General features: G+C 44.4%; 1 protein-coding gene across 3 annotated transcripts in view; it reads left to right on the top strand.

The window, feature by feature from the left end:
* THSD4 (thrombospondin type 1 domain containing 4) overlaps positions 1–15,198 on the top strand; it is a 641,818-nt gene that overhangs the window by 599,988 nt on the left and 26,632 nt on the right. For all 3 annotated transcript variants that reach the window (XR_008446511.1, XM_054042518.1, XM_054042519.1), the window contains one exon: positions 7,876–8,049. Coding sequence is in view for 2 of the 3 variants with exons in the window: in XM_054042518.1 (XP_053898493.1) it covers positions 7,876–8,049 (174 nt within the window). In the remaining variant the exon portion in view is untranslated. The remainder of the gene's footprint in view (positions 1–7,875; positions 8,050–15,198) is intronic.

Here is a 15,198-nt window from a genome sequence, read left to right as displayed (position 1 = left end):
CCCAGTCCCAGGATAGCAGTAGATCATATGCCATCCGGTCTCCCTTCACAGTCATCAGTCAATGGGCCAGGCTAGTCAGGCTGGACAGCCCACTCCACCGGTGCCACAGCAGGTGCAGTGGCCCCAGATCTCTTGGCTGGCGCCATGGTACCAGTGGTAGATTGCTTGGTGGCCGGAGCCTCGGAGAGACAGTCAGCCTCCCTTTCTCAGCCACCCAGAAAGGAGTTGGTGGAGCGTTCATCCCCGGTCCCGCGCTCAGAAGGGGACCAAGTGGTGGGGTCTGCGGCCTTCCCGGATGAGGTGATCACGGCCCCTCCTCTGCCCCTCCCTCAGGAGGACTCTAAAGCCCACCAAGAGTTGTTGAAAAGGGTGGCATCGAGCCTCAACCTACAAGCTGAGGAGCTGGAGGAACCCTCGGACTCCCTCTTCAATGTCCTCTCGGCTTCAGCACCGGCCAGGGTAGCTCTCCCACTCCATGAAGGGGTGGCAAAGATCTCGAACACCTTGTGGCAAACCCAAGCTTCCTTGTCCCCCATCTCTAAGAGGGCAGAATGGAAATACTTCGTGCCCGCCAAGGGGCATGAATACTTTTATACCCACCCTGCCCCCAACTCTCTAGTGGTCGAGTCGGTCAACCATAGAGAGAGGCAAGGCCAACCCATCCCTACTCCTAAGAATAAGGACTCAAGGAGACTAGATCTATTCAGTAGAAAGGTTTATTCATCCTCGAGTTACCAACTGAGGGTGGCAAACCACAAAGCCCTGTTGGGTAGATAAGAATTCAATTTGTGGGTCTCTCTGCCCAAATTCGAGGATTCCCTTCAAGAGCGTGACAAAAATGAATTCAAGGCTCTGGTGGAGGAGGGTACGGCTGCCACCAAGGTGGCCCTGCAGGCTGCCTCGGATGCCGCAGATATGGCTGCAAGCCTCTGCGGTGTCCATGAGGAGAGTGTTGTGGCTCCTGCTGTCTGGGTTGTCCAGTGAGATGCAAAACTCCTTACAGGAACTTCCGTTCGATGGCAAGGCCCTGTTTACGGAACAGACAGACATGAAGTTACATGGTCTGAAGGATTCCCGCACAACATTAAAGACCCTTGGCCTCTATGTCCCAGCCCCGGCCAGGACCAAGTTCAACCCGCATCAGGCTCCCACCCAGGCGACTCACTCTAGATATGAGCCCCCTTATAAAAAGTCAAGGGACTTAAACACCCACAACGACAATCTAGGCCTGTGCCCCAACCTGGGTCCTCCGAGGGTAAACAGGCGGGAAAGCGCCAGTTTTGACGGGACGCCTGGGGGCAACTTACCAGTTCATACCAGGGATCCACCCGCAATAAAGCTTCCCTTCTCCAACCAGTTATGTGCTTTTCTCCCGGAGTGGTCGCAGCTGACCTTGGACCGATGGGTCCTCAACACCGTCTCCTGGGGCTACACTCTCCAGTTTACCTCTACCCCACCCACAAACCCTCCATCCCCGTCCCTCCTCAGGGACCCCTCTCACGAGACCCTGCTCGAGCAGGAGATGAGGCAGCTCCTTGGCCTAGGAGTGGTGGAAGTGGTGCCAGTGGAGTTCAGGCACAAGGGGTTCTACTCCCAGTACTTCCTTATCCCGAAGGCCAAAGGGGGGCTCAGGCCCATCCTGGACCTGCGAGGTCTGAACCAGTACATGGTAAAGCTCAAGTTTCGCATGGTCTCTCTGGCCTCCATCATCCCCTCCCTGGATTCCAGGGACTGATACGCTGCCCTCGAGCTACAGGATGCATACTTCCACATTCATATATTCGAGGGACACAGGCGGTTCCTCCGTTTCACGGTTGGGCAGGAGCACTACCAGTTTACTGTCCTCCCATTTGGCCTGTCCACTGCTCCCAGAGTATTCACAAAATGTATGCCTGTGGTAGCGGCCTACCTCAGATGTCGGGGGGTCCAGATCTTTCCCTACCTCGAGGACTGGCTAGTCAAGAGCAGCTCCAGGTTGCAGGTGCAGGATCATGTATCACTCTGCCTGTCCACATGCACCACACCGGGCCTGTTGGTAAACGATACCAAGTCCACATTAGTCCCGGTGCAACACATAGAGTTCATTGGGGCAATTCTGGACACGACGGCAACCAGGGCCTCCCTCCCACCGGACAGATTCAAAACCCTAAGGGAGCTCCTCATCACGGTCACAAGGTTCCCCATGACCACAGCCAGAGTGTGCCTCCAACTCCTGGATCACATGTCGGCGTATGTAGTTCATCATGCCAGACTCAGGATGCGGCCCCTCCAGCTCTGGTTGGCCTCGGTATTCTCCCGGACCAGAGACAGGATGGACAATGTCCTCACTGTGCCCGAACCGGTGATCGCCTCTCTGTGATGGTGGTACTTCCTGGGGAACATGCTCCAAGGGGCCCCATTGAAGGGCCGACCCACATCTGTGGAGCTGGTGTCCGACGCATCGGACCTGGGGTGGGGAGCCCATGTGGGAAACCAAGGTCTGTGGTCCGCGCAGGACCTTGCCCTGCATATAAACGTCAAGGAGCTCAGGGCAGTCCGTCTGGCATTTGTGGCCTTCCGCTCGCATCTGGAGGGCAGAGTGGTCAGGGTTCTCATGGACAACACGGCCTCGATGCTCTACATCAACAGGCAAGGTGGGGCCCGATCCTCTGCCCTCTGCCTGGAAGCTCTTAGGTTGTGGGACTTCTTCATAGCCCACAATATTTACCTAGAAGCCCACCACTTACCGGGTGCCCGGAATTCTCGGGCGGCTCTCCTCTCAGCACGAGTGGTCACTGCACCCAGAGATGGTTCACAGGATTTTCCAAACATGGGACATTTCCCAAGTGGACCTGTTTGCGACACGGCAGAACTGCCAGTGTCCCCGCTTCTGCTCTGGAGGGGACGGGGGGGGAATTGGGCGTGGGCGCCATCTCCGATGCCTTCCTTCTGTCCTGGTCGGACTAACTTTTCTATGCCTTTCCCCTGATTCCTCTGATCGGCAAGGTCTTGGAAAAGATAAAAATGGACAGGGCCCGGGTCCTCCTGATCACCCCGGCATGGCCCAGGCAACATTGGTACGGGACTCTCATGAGCCTGGCAGTCGCCCCACCATAGCCATTGCCATCCCGCCTGGACCTGCTTTCCCAGGAGCAAGGTCGCCTCCTCCACCCCAACCTAGTGGCACTCCACCTCACGGCATGGCTGCTCAATGGTTAGGCCGGGAAGAGAGGACTTGCTCGGAAGGGGTTCAGCGTGTCCTCCTGGAAAGCAGATGGCCCTCCGCACATCGGGCCTACCTGGCGAAATGGTCTCGGTTTTCCCAATGGGCCACTGATCAGGGCATTTCATCTGTGGCTGCTCCGATTCAGCTTATATTAGACTACCTCATTCACCTTAGATCCCAGGGCCTACCACCCTCATCTTTCAAGGTGAACTTGGCAGCCATATCGGCCTTCCACCCACCAGTGCAGGGCCACACGGTGTTCTCCCATGCCATGACTGGTCTATTCTTTAAGGGTTTGGATCGCCTCTTTCCCTATGTTAGGTCCCCAGTCCCTCCGTGGGACCTGAACCTGGTGCTGGCAAGGTTAACTGGTCCTCCATTTGAACCACTAGCTACATGTTCCTGGTCACACCTCTCATAGAAGGTAGCCTTCCTGGTGGCGATCACATCCACTAGATGGGTCTCGGAACTCCGAACCCCGGTACACGGTGTTCCATAAGGATAAGGTCCAACTCCAACCACATCCTTCATTCCTCCCTAAGGTGGTCTCCGTCTACCATATGGGTCAGCACATTTTCCTGCCGGTGCTCTGTCCCAAACCTCACGTGTCCAGTGAGGAGCACTGCCTCCACGTGCTGGATGTAAGACGGGCTCTGGCTTTTTACATGGAACGTACAAAACCGTTCGGGAAGTCCTTGCAGCTGTTCGTCGCCTCGGTCGAACGCATGAGAGGTCAGCCGGTCTCCACACAGCGGCTCTCCAACTGGATCACCTAATGTATTCATACCTGTTATGACCTGGTGGGAGTCCCCCCGCCGCCGATTGTGAGGGCACACTCGACTAGGGCGCAAGCCTCGTCGGCCACCTTTCTGACCCCCCAGGTGCCCCATCCAGGACATTTGTAGGGCTGCCACATGGTCATCGGTTCACACGTTCACCTCGCATTATGCGATTGTCTCCCAAACCAGGGAAGACGCTGGGTTCAGCAGGGCTGTTCTCCGTCCAGAGTGTCTGTGAACTCCTACCCACCTCCAACGTATATAGCTTGGAATCACCTATTGTGGAATGCACGTGAGCATCACTCGAAGAAGAAAAGACAGTTACCTTTTCCGTAACTGGCGTTCTTCGAAATGTGTTGCTCATGTCCATTCCACATCCCACCCTCCTTCCCCTCTGTTGGAGTTGTCTGGCAAGAAGGAACTGAGGGTGGGGGGAGTGCGCAGCACCTCTTATACCGCACCATGGCGGCGCCACTCCAGGGGTCGCTGGGGCACTCCTCTACGGGTACTGCTAGGGAACAAACTTCTGGCACCGGTGCACGTGGCGAGCACGCACACCTATTGTGGAATGGACATGAGTAACACATCTCGAAGAACACCAGTTACGGAAAAGGTAACTGTCTTTTCTTGTACATATCAATACATTGCTAATTCATAATAACAGAGCAGAGAGGCATATTGGGGAGATGACAGTGAGAGCTGTGTACAATAAGTTTAGTAGCTGGGGTCTGGGTTTAGGTTGTCTCACAAAGAAACTGAGATTTTTATCTGTTACTTGCAGGCATCATTTAGAAGAGCCTGAATTATTTGTTAGATTCAGGAGGAAATTGGGGACACAAGTCTTAATTCAGAAAAATACTTAAGCATGTGTTTAAATCCTGAATTTTCAAACACTCCAAAATTATATTTTGATTACTAATTAGTATTAACAATGTAGTAGTAGTAGTATTCAATTAGTACCATTTGTAACAGTTAACTCACTTTATTTTCTTCAAGGTCCCAATTCAGCAAAGCATTTGTATTTGCTTAAGTGCTTTGTGAAAGGTGCTGGCTGGATGACAGTGGAAACTAAATTACTGATGTTAATCCATGGAACAGTTACAAAGCAGTATGTTTCCCACATTACCCTACTGATATGCATCAGGATGATGAGGGGGTAATTTGTTTTCCATTGCCCATTCAATCCTTTGACCTCTCTTGAGAAGACCAACAGGAAAGGCAGCTAGTGCCAGTTGTGATTGGTTTTTTTTTTTGTAATGTGGACAGCTGGAACTAGGCAGAGATCGCCAGTTCAATAAATCACTAGCCCCACAGATCATTAATGCGGTAAATCAGATAGTGAAGACTTTCTGTCACTGCTGACTGGAGTGAGATTCAAACTAGGAGAGACCAGGTCTGTGTGCCATTACCAGTACTTTGAGTCATCCCTTTAAAAATGCAGTAAGGATACACTAACCAATGCAGAGCCATCCATTCATTCACAAGGAATGTTCTATACAGTCTAGCAGCAATGCATAACTTCTCCTAGCTAATGAAATTATATATTAAAAATAAAATTGCAAATGCCAATCAAACATATGTTTTTTACCATGTAACAAATTCTTATTTGTGGTTTTCTTTCCATGTGTAATATAATATAACTGCTTGTAGCTGTTTAAATTTAGTTATACACACATCTTTCAGCAAGCTGCACATTTTTTCTTTCTTTTTAATAATCCAGACACAAAATATCAAATTCAGCTAACAAGAAAAATATGAGTAATAAGAACAAATAGACAAATCTAGAGTCTGTTATATGCAAAATACCAAATTAAACACTGGCATGTTAGGTTTGTTTGTTTTTAATGGCAGCAGTAGAAGCTGCCCAGGGTGTTGAACTAGTAGAATTATTCCTAATGGAGAAAGATTACAGGGCAGAGTACAAGGGGAATTGCTAAAGGGGTATGCTAAATGGAATCTAATCCAAGATGAGCAATGAATAACTGCATAGCATCTTCAGATTTGTGACAAATGTGTCTATGTATAGTAATAAACAATTTATTTAATGGAATGTTAAGGTTTCAGAGTTAGCAAAGTTTAGTAATTAAGTCATGAAATGTGAAAATTAACTCTTGATGTATGCATTATAATACAATACAATGCACTGTAATATAGGTGCAGATTTTTCCTACAATTTTGCTAGTACCTTTTCATTTTCAATAACTAGAGGCCAAAGGAAAACCTCAAATCTGAACACCCCTGACCTTTTGTGAAATCTGGATCTGAACTTTCATAGATTCATAGATTTTTAAGACCAGAAGGGACCATTATGGTCATCTACTTTGTCCTTGCTGTGTTTTGACTACTTTGTGGTCATTTCTAAAGTCATCCGTGATCATGTAATTAATGACTGTATCTTAATGCATATTCAGTAGATAATTGTCAAATGCCGGTAACTTGGCTGGATTCAATCAAAAAACCTAGCAAAAGTCCTCAGTGAGACCTACATCCATGGTAGGTTTCAGGCTTTCTATATCAATTTGCAGTAGGCTTGTATTCTGGGAAAAATAACAGCATGGTTAGACATTTTTTTAAATGGGAAAAAGTGGATTAAAATTGACTGAAAGGGAGTCCGATCAAATTTGGAAATCAAATTTTAAAAAAAATCAAATCTCCGTCTAGCCATGACCAGGAGGAATATGTGAGCCCAAAGGGAATTTTAAAAAAGAAAGTAAGTTGGAGGGTGGGCTATTCAAAGCACCCAAGGTGCCCACTTCCCCCTTTGAAATTCATTGGGAGTTGAGTGCCTTAATCTCTTAGGTTCCTGTGAAAATCCCAACTGTTAGAAGTAAAAAGAGGAGGCTTTGCAATGTTACCTATGAGTGGGTGAGATTGAGTGTCCATTGCAATATGGTTAATAAGGTGTTTTTGGAACTTTCTGAACAAACATGATATACAAAAATGGATACAGATGTAAGATGCCATGCCTGTTCAGCAAGTGGGGGGGGGGAGAGGAGGGGTTAGAAAACATGCTTTGGGTTATATGGAGGAAGTGTACAGTTAAGAAGTAACATTGAAAAAATGTGAATGTTGATGTATCACAGAATCAAGTTCTCTGGAAAAATTATAATCAATAGTTCTACACTGAAATTATTTGTTTAATAATTAGTGATGAGTTAATAATGATTGGGTTAGGGTTTGCCTGACCCTTTCATGTACCTTTTTATCACTCTGCGGTGGCTCTAGCTGTTGCACCCTGCAGCATGACCAACAGATTTCAAGACATGCTCTGCAGCCCGCCTCAGGACCAGTGCCAGGGTTCTAGGAAAGGCCTCCCAGCCCCATCCTCTTTGCCAGCAGTAGGCTGTCACTATTGGTATATAAATGCCAATTGGAGCACCCAGATGTGAAATGGGGTGTCCTGCCTGAAGCACCTAAGTTTGAAAACTGAGCCATGCATGTCTCATATTCTTCCTTTGAGAAGCAGTTTGTCTAATTCATCCATTCCCCCTTTCCTCTGCTCACACCGTCTCCCACTGTGTGTATATAAGGAAACAAAACAAATCTGGGGTGGAGGAGAAGAGCTTTGAAGAACTACCATGACTTCATCCTGCTCACTGTCCTTATAAGTTACATCCTTCCCTCCCCACCTCATGCCTTTCATCTCTCTTGACCATTTAGATTGTAAGCTCTTTAAAGCAGGGACTGGGTTTTATGATGTTTGTACAGCACCTAGCATAATAGAGCCCTGACATGATATGGGGCCTTTTGACACAACAGTAATACAAATAATAATGAGCATTAAATAGTATCATTAGCGCTTTCAGGATTGTTCCCACTCTTCATTTCATTGTGTAACCGTGGTCCAAAGAATGAGGCTAATAAGTGTCTATTTTGTCTCCCATCATACAGTGTTCTGCAGAATGTGGTGCGGGAGTCCGAACACGGTCAGTAGTTTGTATGTCCAACCATGTTAGCAGCTTGCCACTGGAGGGTTGCGGGAATAACAGACCCTCTGAAACAATCCCCTGTGACAATGGACCCTGTGTGGGTAAAGTGGAGTGGTTTGCTGGAAGCTGGAGTCAGGTGAGTTTTACCTCGAAATGATATATTTATATTTCTATCACCAATTTTTTATCTATACAACAATTTTTTAAAGTGGGAAAGTATTTTGGTTGTGCACCTTTAGGACTAATTACAAACTGTGTTCAGTTGATATGATATATATTTGCTGTCATTTTCTCCCCCTGTTTTTTATTACTTGGATGAAATTATGATGACACTTGGATGAAAATAAAATTTTTGTTTCTTTGCTCCTCTACTACTACACTTGTATCTCTCAGCTGGAGACATAAATCCAGATCTAGTTTCCTTTGTGTCACTGCCACAGAGCAGCTGGGGATTCCCCTGCAGAGGAATCTTCATGTGACATAAACCCAGCAACCAGCTCTTTGTAACATTTCCCTCCCCCATGGTATAGGTGATATTTCCTGGGTAGACCAGAGGCAGGGAGGGGTATGGCTGGAGTACACTGCTCTGGCCAACAAAGCTACCAGTAGAAGACTGTTCTAGCCAGCATAATTTAGATCATCCCTTAGGCTCAGTTAAATTACATCAGGGGTTTGTTTGGTCCCAGGATCAGAAGCATGGACAGTAAAGTTAGAGCTACCCACTACCCCAAATCCAGGTACACAGTTCTCATTTGATGACAACACTGTCATCAGTAACTAATACGATATTACAAATCTCTAATGGTAAGTGAATTATAAGCAACAAAAGTTAATGAAACAGATGTTTTTTCATGAAACGTTCCTTCATTTTAAAATAAAAAATGATAAACATAGGCTATATTCCCGCAACTTTCTCTGAATGGTATGTTTTTCATAAGATATCAGGGTGTCTTTAATGATAAGTTTGTCACCAAATAGCAAAAAAATGCTGCCATTACACTTGAGATTTGCAAGTTTAATAACTGGTTTCAGTGACCAGTGGAAAGAATTTGTTTAATTAAAAAAAAAAGAGCGGATAAGTTTTTGGACTTTTTTGCCACAGTTAAACATGTTCAGTGATATTCCATTAGACAGATATAATAATAACCCAACCTTTACTGTAAAACTAGTTGATGATGCTCAACAAGATTAATTATTGAAAAATTACAAAGGACTCTTCTCTACTGCCAGCCCCAGTTCAAGGGATAATCTCCCTGTTTAGGTCCAGTCAACACTTTAATAAACGTTTTCCTGGCATAACTATGTTAGTTAGGTGTCATTTTTGCCAACCTAATTATTCTGGTAAAACCCCAGTGTAGGTGCAGTTACACTGGTAGAAGGTGCTTTACCAAATCAAAATAGGCTATGCTGATATAAGCACTTTTATACTGGTATAACTATAGCTACACTAGTGGGATTTTGCTGTTCTAACTGTGCTGTCATAGCTAAAATGGCAAAACTTCTAAGTGTAGTCAAAACCTTAGTCTCCTTTTTGGAAAGTGAATAAATTTGATTTAATCCCATTAGAGTACTGTACTTTATGAAGTATATATTGACCCAGCTTCCTCAGAAAATGAGAATGTCAGAAATCTGTGGACATTGCTTCTGGCAATTAAGGCAGCTCAAAAACTCAAAACCAGCATTCTTCTCTTTGGACCCTTCATCGTAGAGCCATTGCAAACCCTGAACGCCAGCAGGGAGGCATGTAGGTCACAGCTAAAGCACTAAGCATGAATAGACAAAAGCAAGTGCTAAAAACAAAAGTTATTTTTGGTTTGGCTCCCCTGAGTTCTGAAGTGGCAGGTGAAGAGAACAAAATTTGGCCAGTGGCCAGCTCCCTGGTGCTTTTGTACTAAGATAAATTCTTCCCTTGTCCCACATCTCAATGTTTCTTTTCATTCTAATGGAAAAATATTGCTCTTGGCAGTAGAGGAATTTCAAAAGCTGACAACTGGAGCCCAAAGAGTTACATCCCCTGTGGGTGGACTTTTATATAACCTCTAGAGGTTTTCAGACTGCTGGTACCTACATTCCATCAAATTATTAGGGTAGTGCCTCTTGGCTGGGCCTGTAGTTTCAATGTATCAGAGATGTCAAGATCCCCCGGGATGATAAAGGATGCTTTGATGGAGATTTAAGAGCTCCTATTCTGAAAATGCTTTGAAGTTGTGAAACACAATATAAGTGCTAATTGTTGGTATTTTTAAATAGTCACAATAGACTTAGTTTTAAAAGATGTTTAAATGTAATTGTAACCATATTTGAAATCTGTGTCGTATTACACAGAGTATTCCATACACACGAATAGGTGCTTTGCATCTGGTTCTGTCCCCATAGAAGAGAAGGGAGCTGATGTTGCATACAAGCCTTACATGACAGTTTTCTTGCACGTCAGGCTGCATAGAAATACCAGCTTCCTCCCATTATAACTCTCAGGAGCTTTTGAAGACAAGTGACGTAACCTGAGGGGTTCAAAATGTACCCAGCACAGTAAATCTAATCATTCTGGGTCCTGCACATTGTTCTAGCAAGAGGAATTTGGCTGTCAGCAATCAGATAACAAATCACAAGGCTCTTTCAACATAAAATGCCATTTTTACCACTTATAGTAGGGCTTTCTGTAGAAAAGGTGTGGTCAAAAACAATACTAAAAGTGTTAATGTCCAAGCAAGTGCCAATAAAAACTGGGGCCACGAAGAAATGACCTGTACAGACGTTGAAAAGAAAGCAACTCCAACGTAGCCCAGCTGTCAGTATTGTCCACACATTCCTTCAGAGCAAAGACTGAACTCAGAGGGTCAATGAGGCAAGAAATAGTTGTAAACTATAAGCATGCTTCTGGTGCACCATCCCATGTTCAGATATGATTCTGCCCAGAGGCCTTTTCTAAACATTGAACCACAATGGAGATAGACTAGAAGCTTGAACACTGCACACATGAAATATATTATTTGTATTTTTAATCTGTGCTTTACAGCATAGAAATTTCTGCACATTTGAACATCAATACAATAAATAACATATTTAACAACCTAAAAAGGGAAGGTATAGAGTAAGGGGAGACTTGCATTGATTTAATGGATCTGAAGTATCTGTGTTCCAAAGAACAGAACATCTCAGAGGATAATCAGAACACCTCCTTTAAGAACAATGTGCCTGTTTTGTTGATGCCCCATTTAGGTTACATATAGCACAGAAGATGGAAGACACTCTTTCCAGCAGCTTCTAGTGAACCCTTACTGAGGAAGGAGAATCCCCTCTATCTGAAAACATTACTGCACCTATAGCGGCACCTGCAGCTCCTTTTCTGATGGGTGATGGCTGTTTCCTGTAGCACATTCTCTCAGGCATTAACAACATTTGAGAATATTGTCTGATGTTGTGTCTCAGCTTTTCCCCTGAATTCCAAATGCTGCAAGATGTTTTCCAAATCTCCCTGCTCTTTGATCATAGGCAGCCTTCCCTTTTAAATGTACTCAGGCAACTGAAGGGTACCTCAATGAATTGCTGTCAACTTAAAGACATCAAAAAAATTGAACTCTGGACATCAGCAGTTGTACAGAAAGTACACGGATCTTTTACATCTTTCCCTAGGCCTGTTCAGTCCATTTGTGAAAGTTCGGTTACACACAGTGCTGCAGTTGGGAGCTAGATCTTAGTAAGAGGATACATGCTGCTTTACAAAGCTAATTGCAACCAAATCATCAGTGAGAAATCCTGTAAATAGTGGGTATTTTGTGGCTGGTAATGGAACCTGATGAGGGCATTAACATCTGCATATATCATAGTTACATTTAAATAGTCTTTAGATCTCCCAGAGGTTGTTGAAGTGTTTCTTGACATCAGAGTCCATGAATGTGCAAGTGGTTTTCTTGCAGAAGGGGCTAGAATGCATTCTCTACAAAGAGAAATCTTCTTGCAGTCGAAAATATATTCAGAATCACATATGTTGCTGTGCACACAGTTTAATTACTAGTTAATGATAAATCCTTTTACATTGATTGACAGCTGTTGCTCAAGTCCTGAATGTTCAGACCTGTTGTGAAGAACAGAAGTTATATGAAATGAAATTATACTTTTAGCTTTCACAACCATTCTCAAGAAAATCAATAACTAAAATACTATCAGGACTCCAAGTGATTTGCAGCAGACTTGTCCTTTATTCAGAAGATTGTCAGAAACCACCTCTAAATTACATTATCTAAGAGCTATACCAACAACAATATTTTAAAAAATGAGAATTGGTATAGAATTTCACTGATATCGAGACAATGCAGTGGTTATCGCCTCCAGACCTAAAGCTGGGAAGCAGTATTCCAAAGTTTTAAATCATAAAAGCTTTGTTTTCCATTGAAAACACATATTTTGCAGTGCATACGTTGAGGCAATGCTCAAATATGTGTATTGAAATGGAAAAAAGAGGCATTTTAAGTTTTAAAACCAGCTATTGGGTCTAACATGGGTGCCATTTTGGATTAATTTCTAAGAAAATTTCTACCTATGCCCATTTTAAAATCCTTAGTCCCTTTTCTAGAACTTGGCTACTGCATTCTAAGCAGATGGATCTATCATCAGTATTAAACAATTAAATCATCTAAATTAATCTCTTGCAAAAATCAAGAATGTCATTCGTTCGTTCAATTTTTTCCCGATTCCAATCTCATTTACTGTATGATAACTCATCAAAGTTCTTAGCAAATGTAATTTATTATTTTGTACTTATACTGAGTCCTGTGGTAAAGCTGATTCATAATCTGTGCATGTGTTTCCTTTGTAACTATTCAGGAACAGAAGAAAATCTCTCTCATATTTCACCCAGCACACATGTCAAAAATCTATTGGTGCTACGTATCCTTGCAGTTACAATAGAATACACAAAACAAGGATCATTTTATATAGTCTGTGCAAATAGACATATGTTGACAATTGTGATTATTGATTACAAAATGGTAACACAGATGACCTGTTTCATAGCTTTATCTACACAGCTGGTCTAGAACTAAGCCAGAGTTTTAGTCTCTCTGAAACATGAGACCCCAAATTTCACTTCAATTTCTTTGTCACCCCTGAAGGTTCAAACTGCACCCAAACCTAAAAATCTCTTCACTCTTATCACACAAAGTCTCCACCCTAACAATAACTAGTTTGAAAAGATGACACTGTGGGGAATTTGTATGAATTAGTGGGAGTGGAATGGAGTGGCTGGACAAGTGGAGGTAGCATACCGCTGAGATACTAAAAAAGCAGAAGATACTGTGCAATGCTTGTCCATTAGTATAGCGTGTGTTTTTATTTGCCATTTCCACGTGTTGTTCTTATTTCACAAACCTATCACAACTTGGTACCGGTTGTCCTTGACAAACTCACCACTCTGACTTCTCCGTTGAGTTAAACAAGTTTAAAACAGAGAAAATGAATCAGAGCTATTGAACATTAGATCACATTCTACTTGTATAAACATACTGACCCCGCTGAAGTTAATGGCAAAACTCCTGTTGACTTCAACAGAACCAGGATTACAACCAGAAATTCCACATATAACTGCATCTCTCTGAAATAGAAATAGTATTATCCTAAGAGGATATTAGCTCTATTCCATCCAGTAAAAGGAGCATGGTCAGGGCAGCTTCCGGAGCTTTGGCTGACTATTAAAGCTTTCTGGGTAGAATCGCTGAAGGAGGGGAGTGCAGGGATGTTCTATATAGGAGTTAAAGAAAATGCAGCTACATTGTTTCTCCTGTTGTTTATTATGTTCAGTAGCTGATTTGCTCATGTTCTTCCTGATAAGAGTATGACACAGTACCCAGCACTGTGCTGTTAAGGGTAGTTTGCAGCCTCTCTGCTGCAGAAATTATATGATTCTGAGCTTATGCTATATGTGCATGTTAGCCTAGGTAAACTGTATGCTGATTTTCTCAACACACCCTGTACTTTTTCATTGGTGCCAAGGTTTTTGTGGTTATCTGGTCAAGGGATCACAAAATTCCACCCAAAACATAAACAGAATCCCCGTTATTAATAACACTCAATTGTTTTAGGCCAGAATAAGCCTTTGAAAATCATACTCCTTTATGCAACACAGAAACCAATATGCTGCTGGAATAATCTTCTAAAGGCTTTCAAACAATGCCAGGAACAGTATCATGTGTATTTAACCTTTAAACAAGCAATAAGAGCCCATGTGAGCCAAATTTCCATTCCAGACTGGAACCAACACCACCTCACATAGATATGTGCAAACACTAAAGGAAAACCCTGGCAGATTCAGGCGTTTTCTAAAAACCACGCACACTATGAGAATTTGTAATGCTGCAGAAATGAACTCTAACCTTCCAAGGATTAGTGATTATAATCCTGCTTGAATCAGGAGCAGTATCAGTGAACACGTCCCTCCCTTTTAAAAACAACAAACAAAGAAGTGTGCTGGTAGCAACACAGTATTGTATTTCTCTAGGAGTACTGAGAATTAGGGTATTGCCAGACTGGATCAGATCAAGGTGCATGCCCTGTACCCTGCCAGTAGTCAACACCAGATGCTTCAGAGGAAGGTGACCCTCCTTCCCCCAAAAGCAGATGTGGGGCCCTTCCAGCTAACTGGGAGAGTATATATGTCCCGCGCAGTCCCGGAGAAGCCATCTTTCACCGGGACAGGGTTGGCAGCACCCTCCCAGCCATGTAATCATAGAAGAACTGAGTTTCCTCTTGACCTGCTCTTGGCATTACGCTAGTTGCCCTTTTCCCTTGGGGGCTGGGTCACCACTAGTCTGGGAGAGTCTGGGGTAGGTTTTTTGCCTTCCCCACAGCAGGTTTGGGACCCAGTGATAGTGGAGCAGGGAGGATTATGTTTAAATGTCACACCTTATTAAGTAAGACTTGTGGCAGATGTCCAGTGTAGGTACCGTATACTCAGGTTCAGCCAAAACTCTATTATCCAGGCCTTGATATTATCTGAATCCCTTCCTTGTCCCCCCATGTACTTCATGCTGGGGGTCAAGGAAGGGATTCAGATAATGCAGAGGTTTGCATACTAGAGCAGAGACCCCCTGGCCAGGACTGCGAGGACGAGAACATGCCCCAGGCCATGTGGGAGGCCACCCTGCTTCTGGATGGCTCCTGCAGTAGCACAGGGAGCCCTTTGCAGGCCTGCTGTCATGGGAATGAGCAAGATGACCTAGACAGCGGAGCTGCAGAGGGATCCCTGTGTTGCCACAGGGCCAGTGACACCCGATCCCTACAGGCAGAAGGT

The sequence above is a fragment of the Malaclemys terrapin genome, chromosome 10 (genome assembly GCF_027887155.1).
Source record: "Malaclemys terrapin pileata isolate rMalTer1 chromosome 10, rMalTer1.hap1, whole genome shotgun sequence".
Classification (NCBI taxonomy): Eukaryota; Metazoa; Chordata; order Testudines; family Emydidae; genus Malaclemys; species Malaclemys terrapin.
This window is presented reverse-complemented; position numbering and strand designations above follow the sequence as displayed.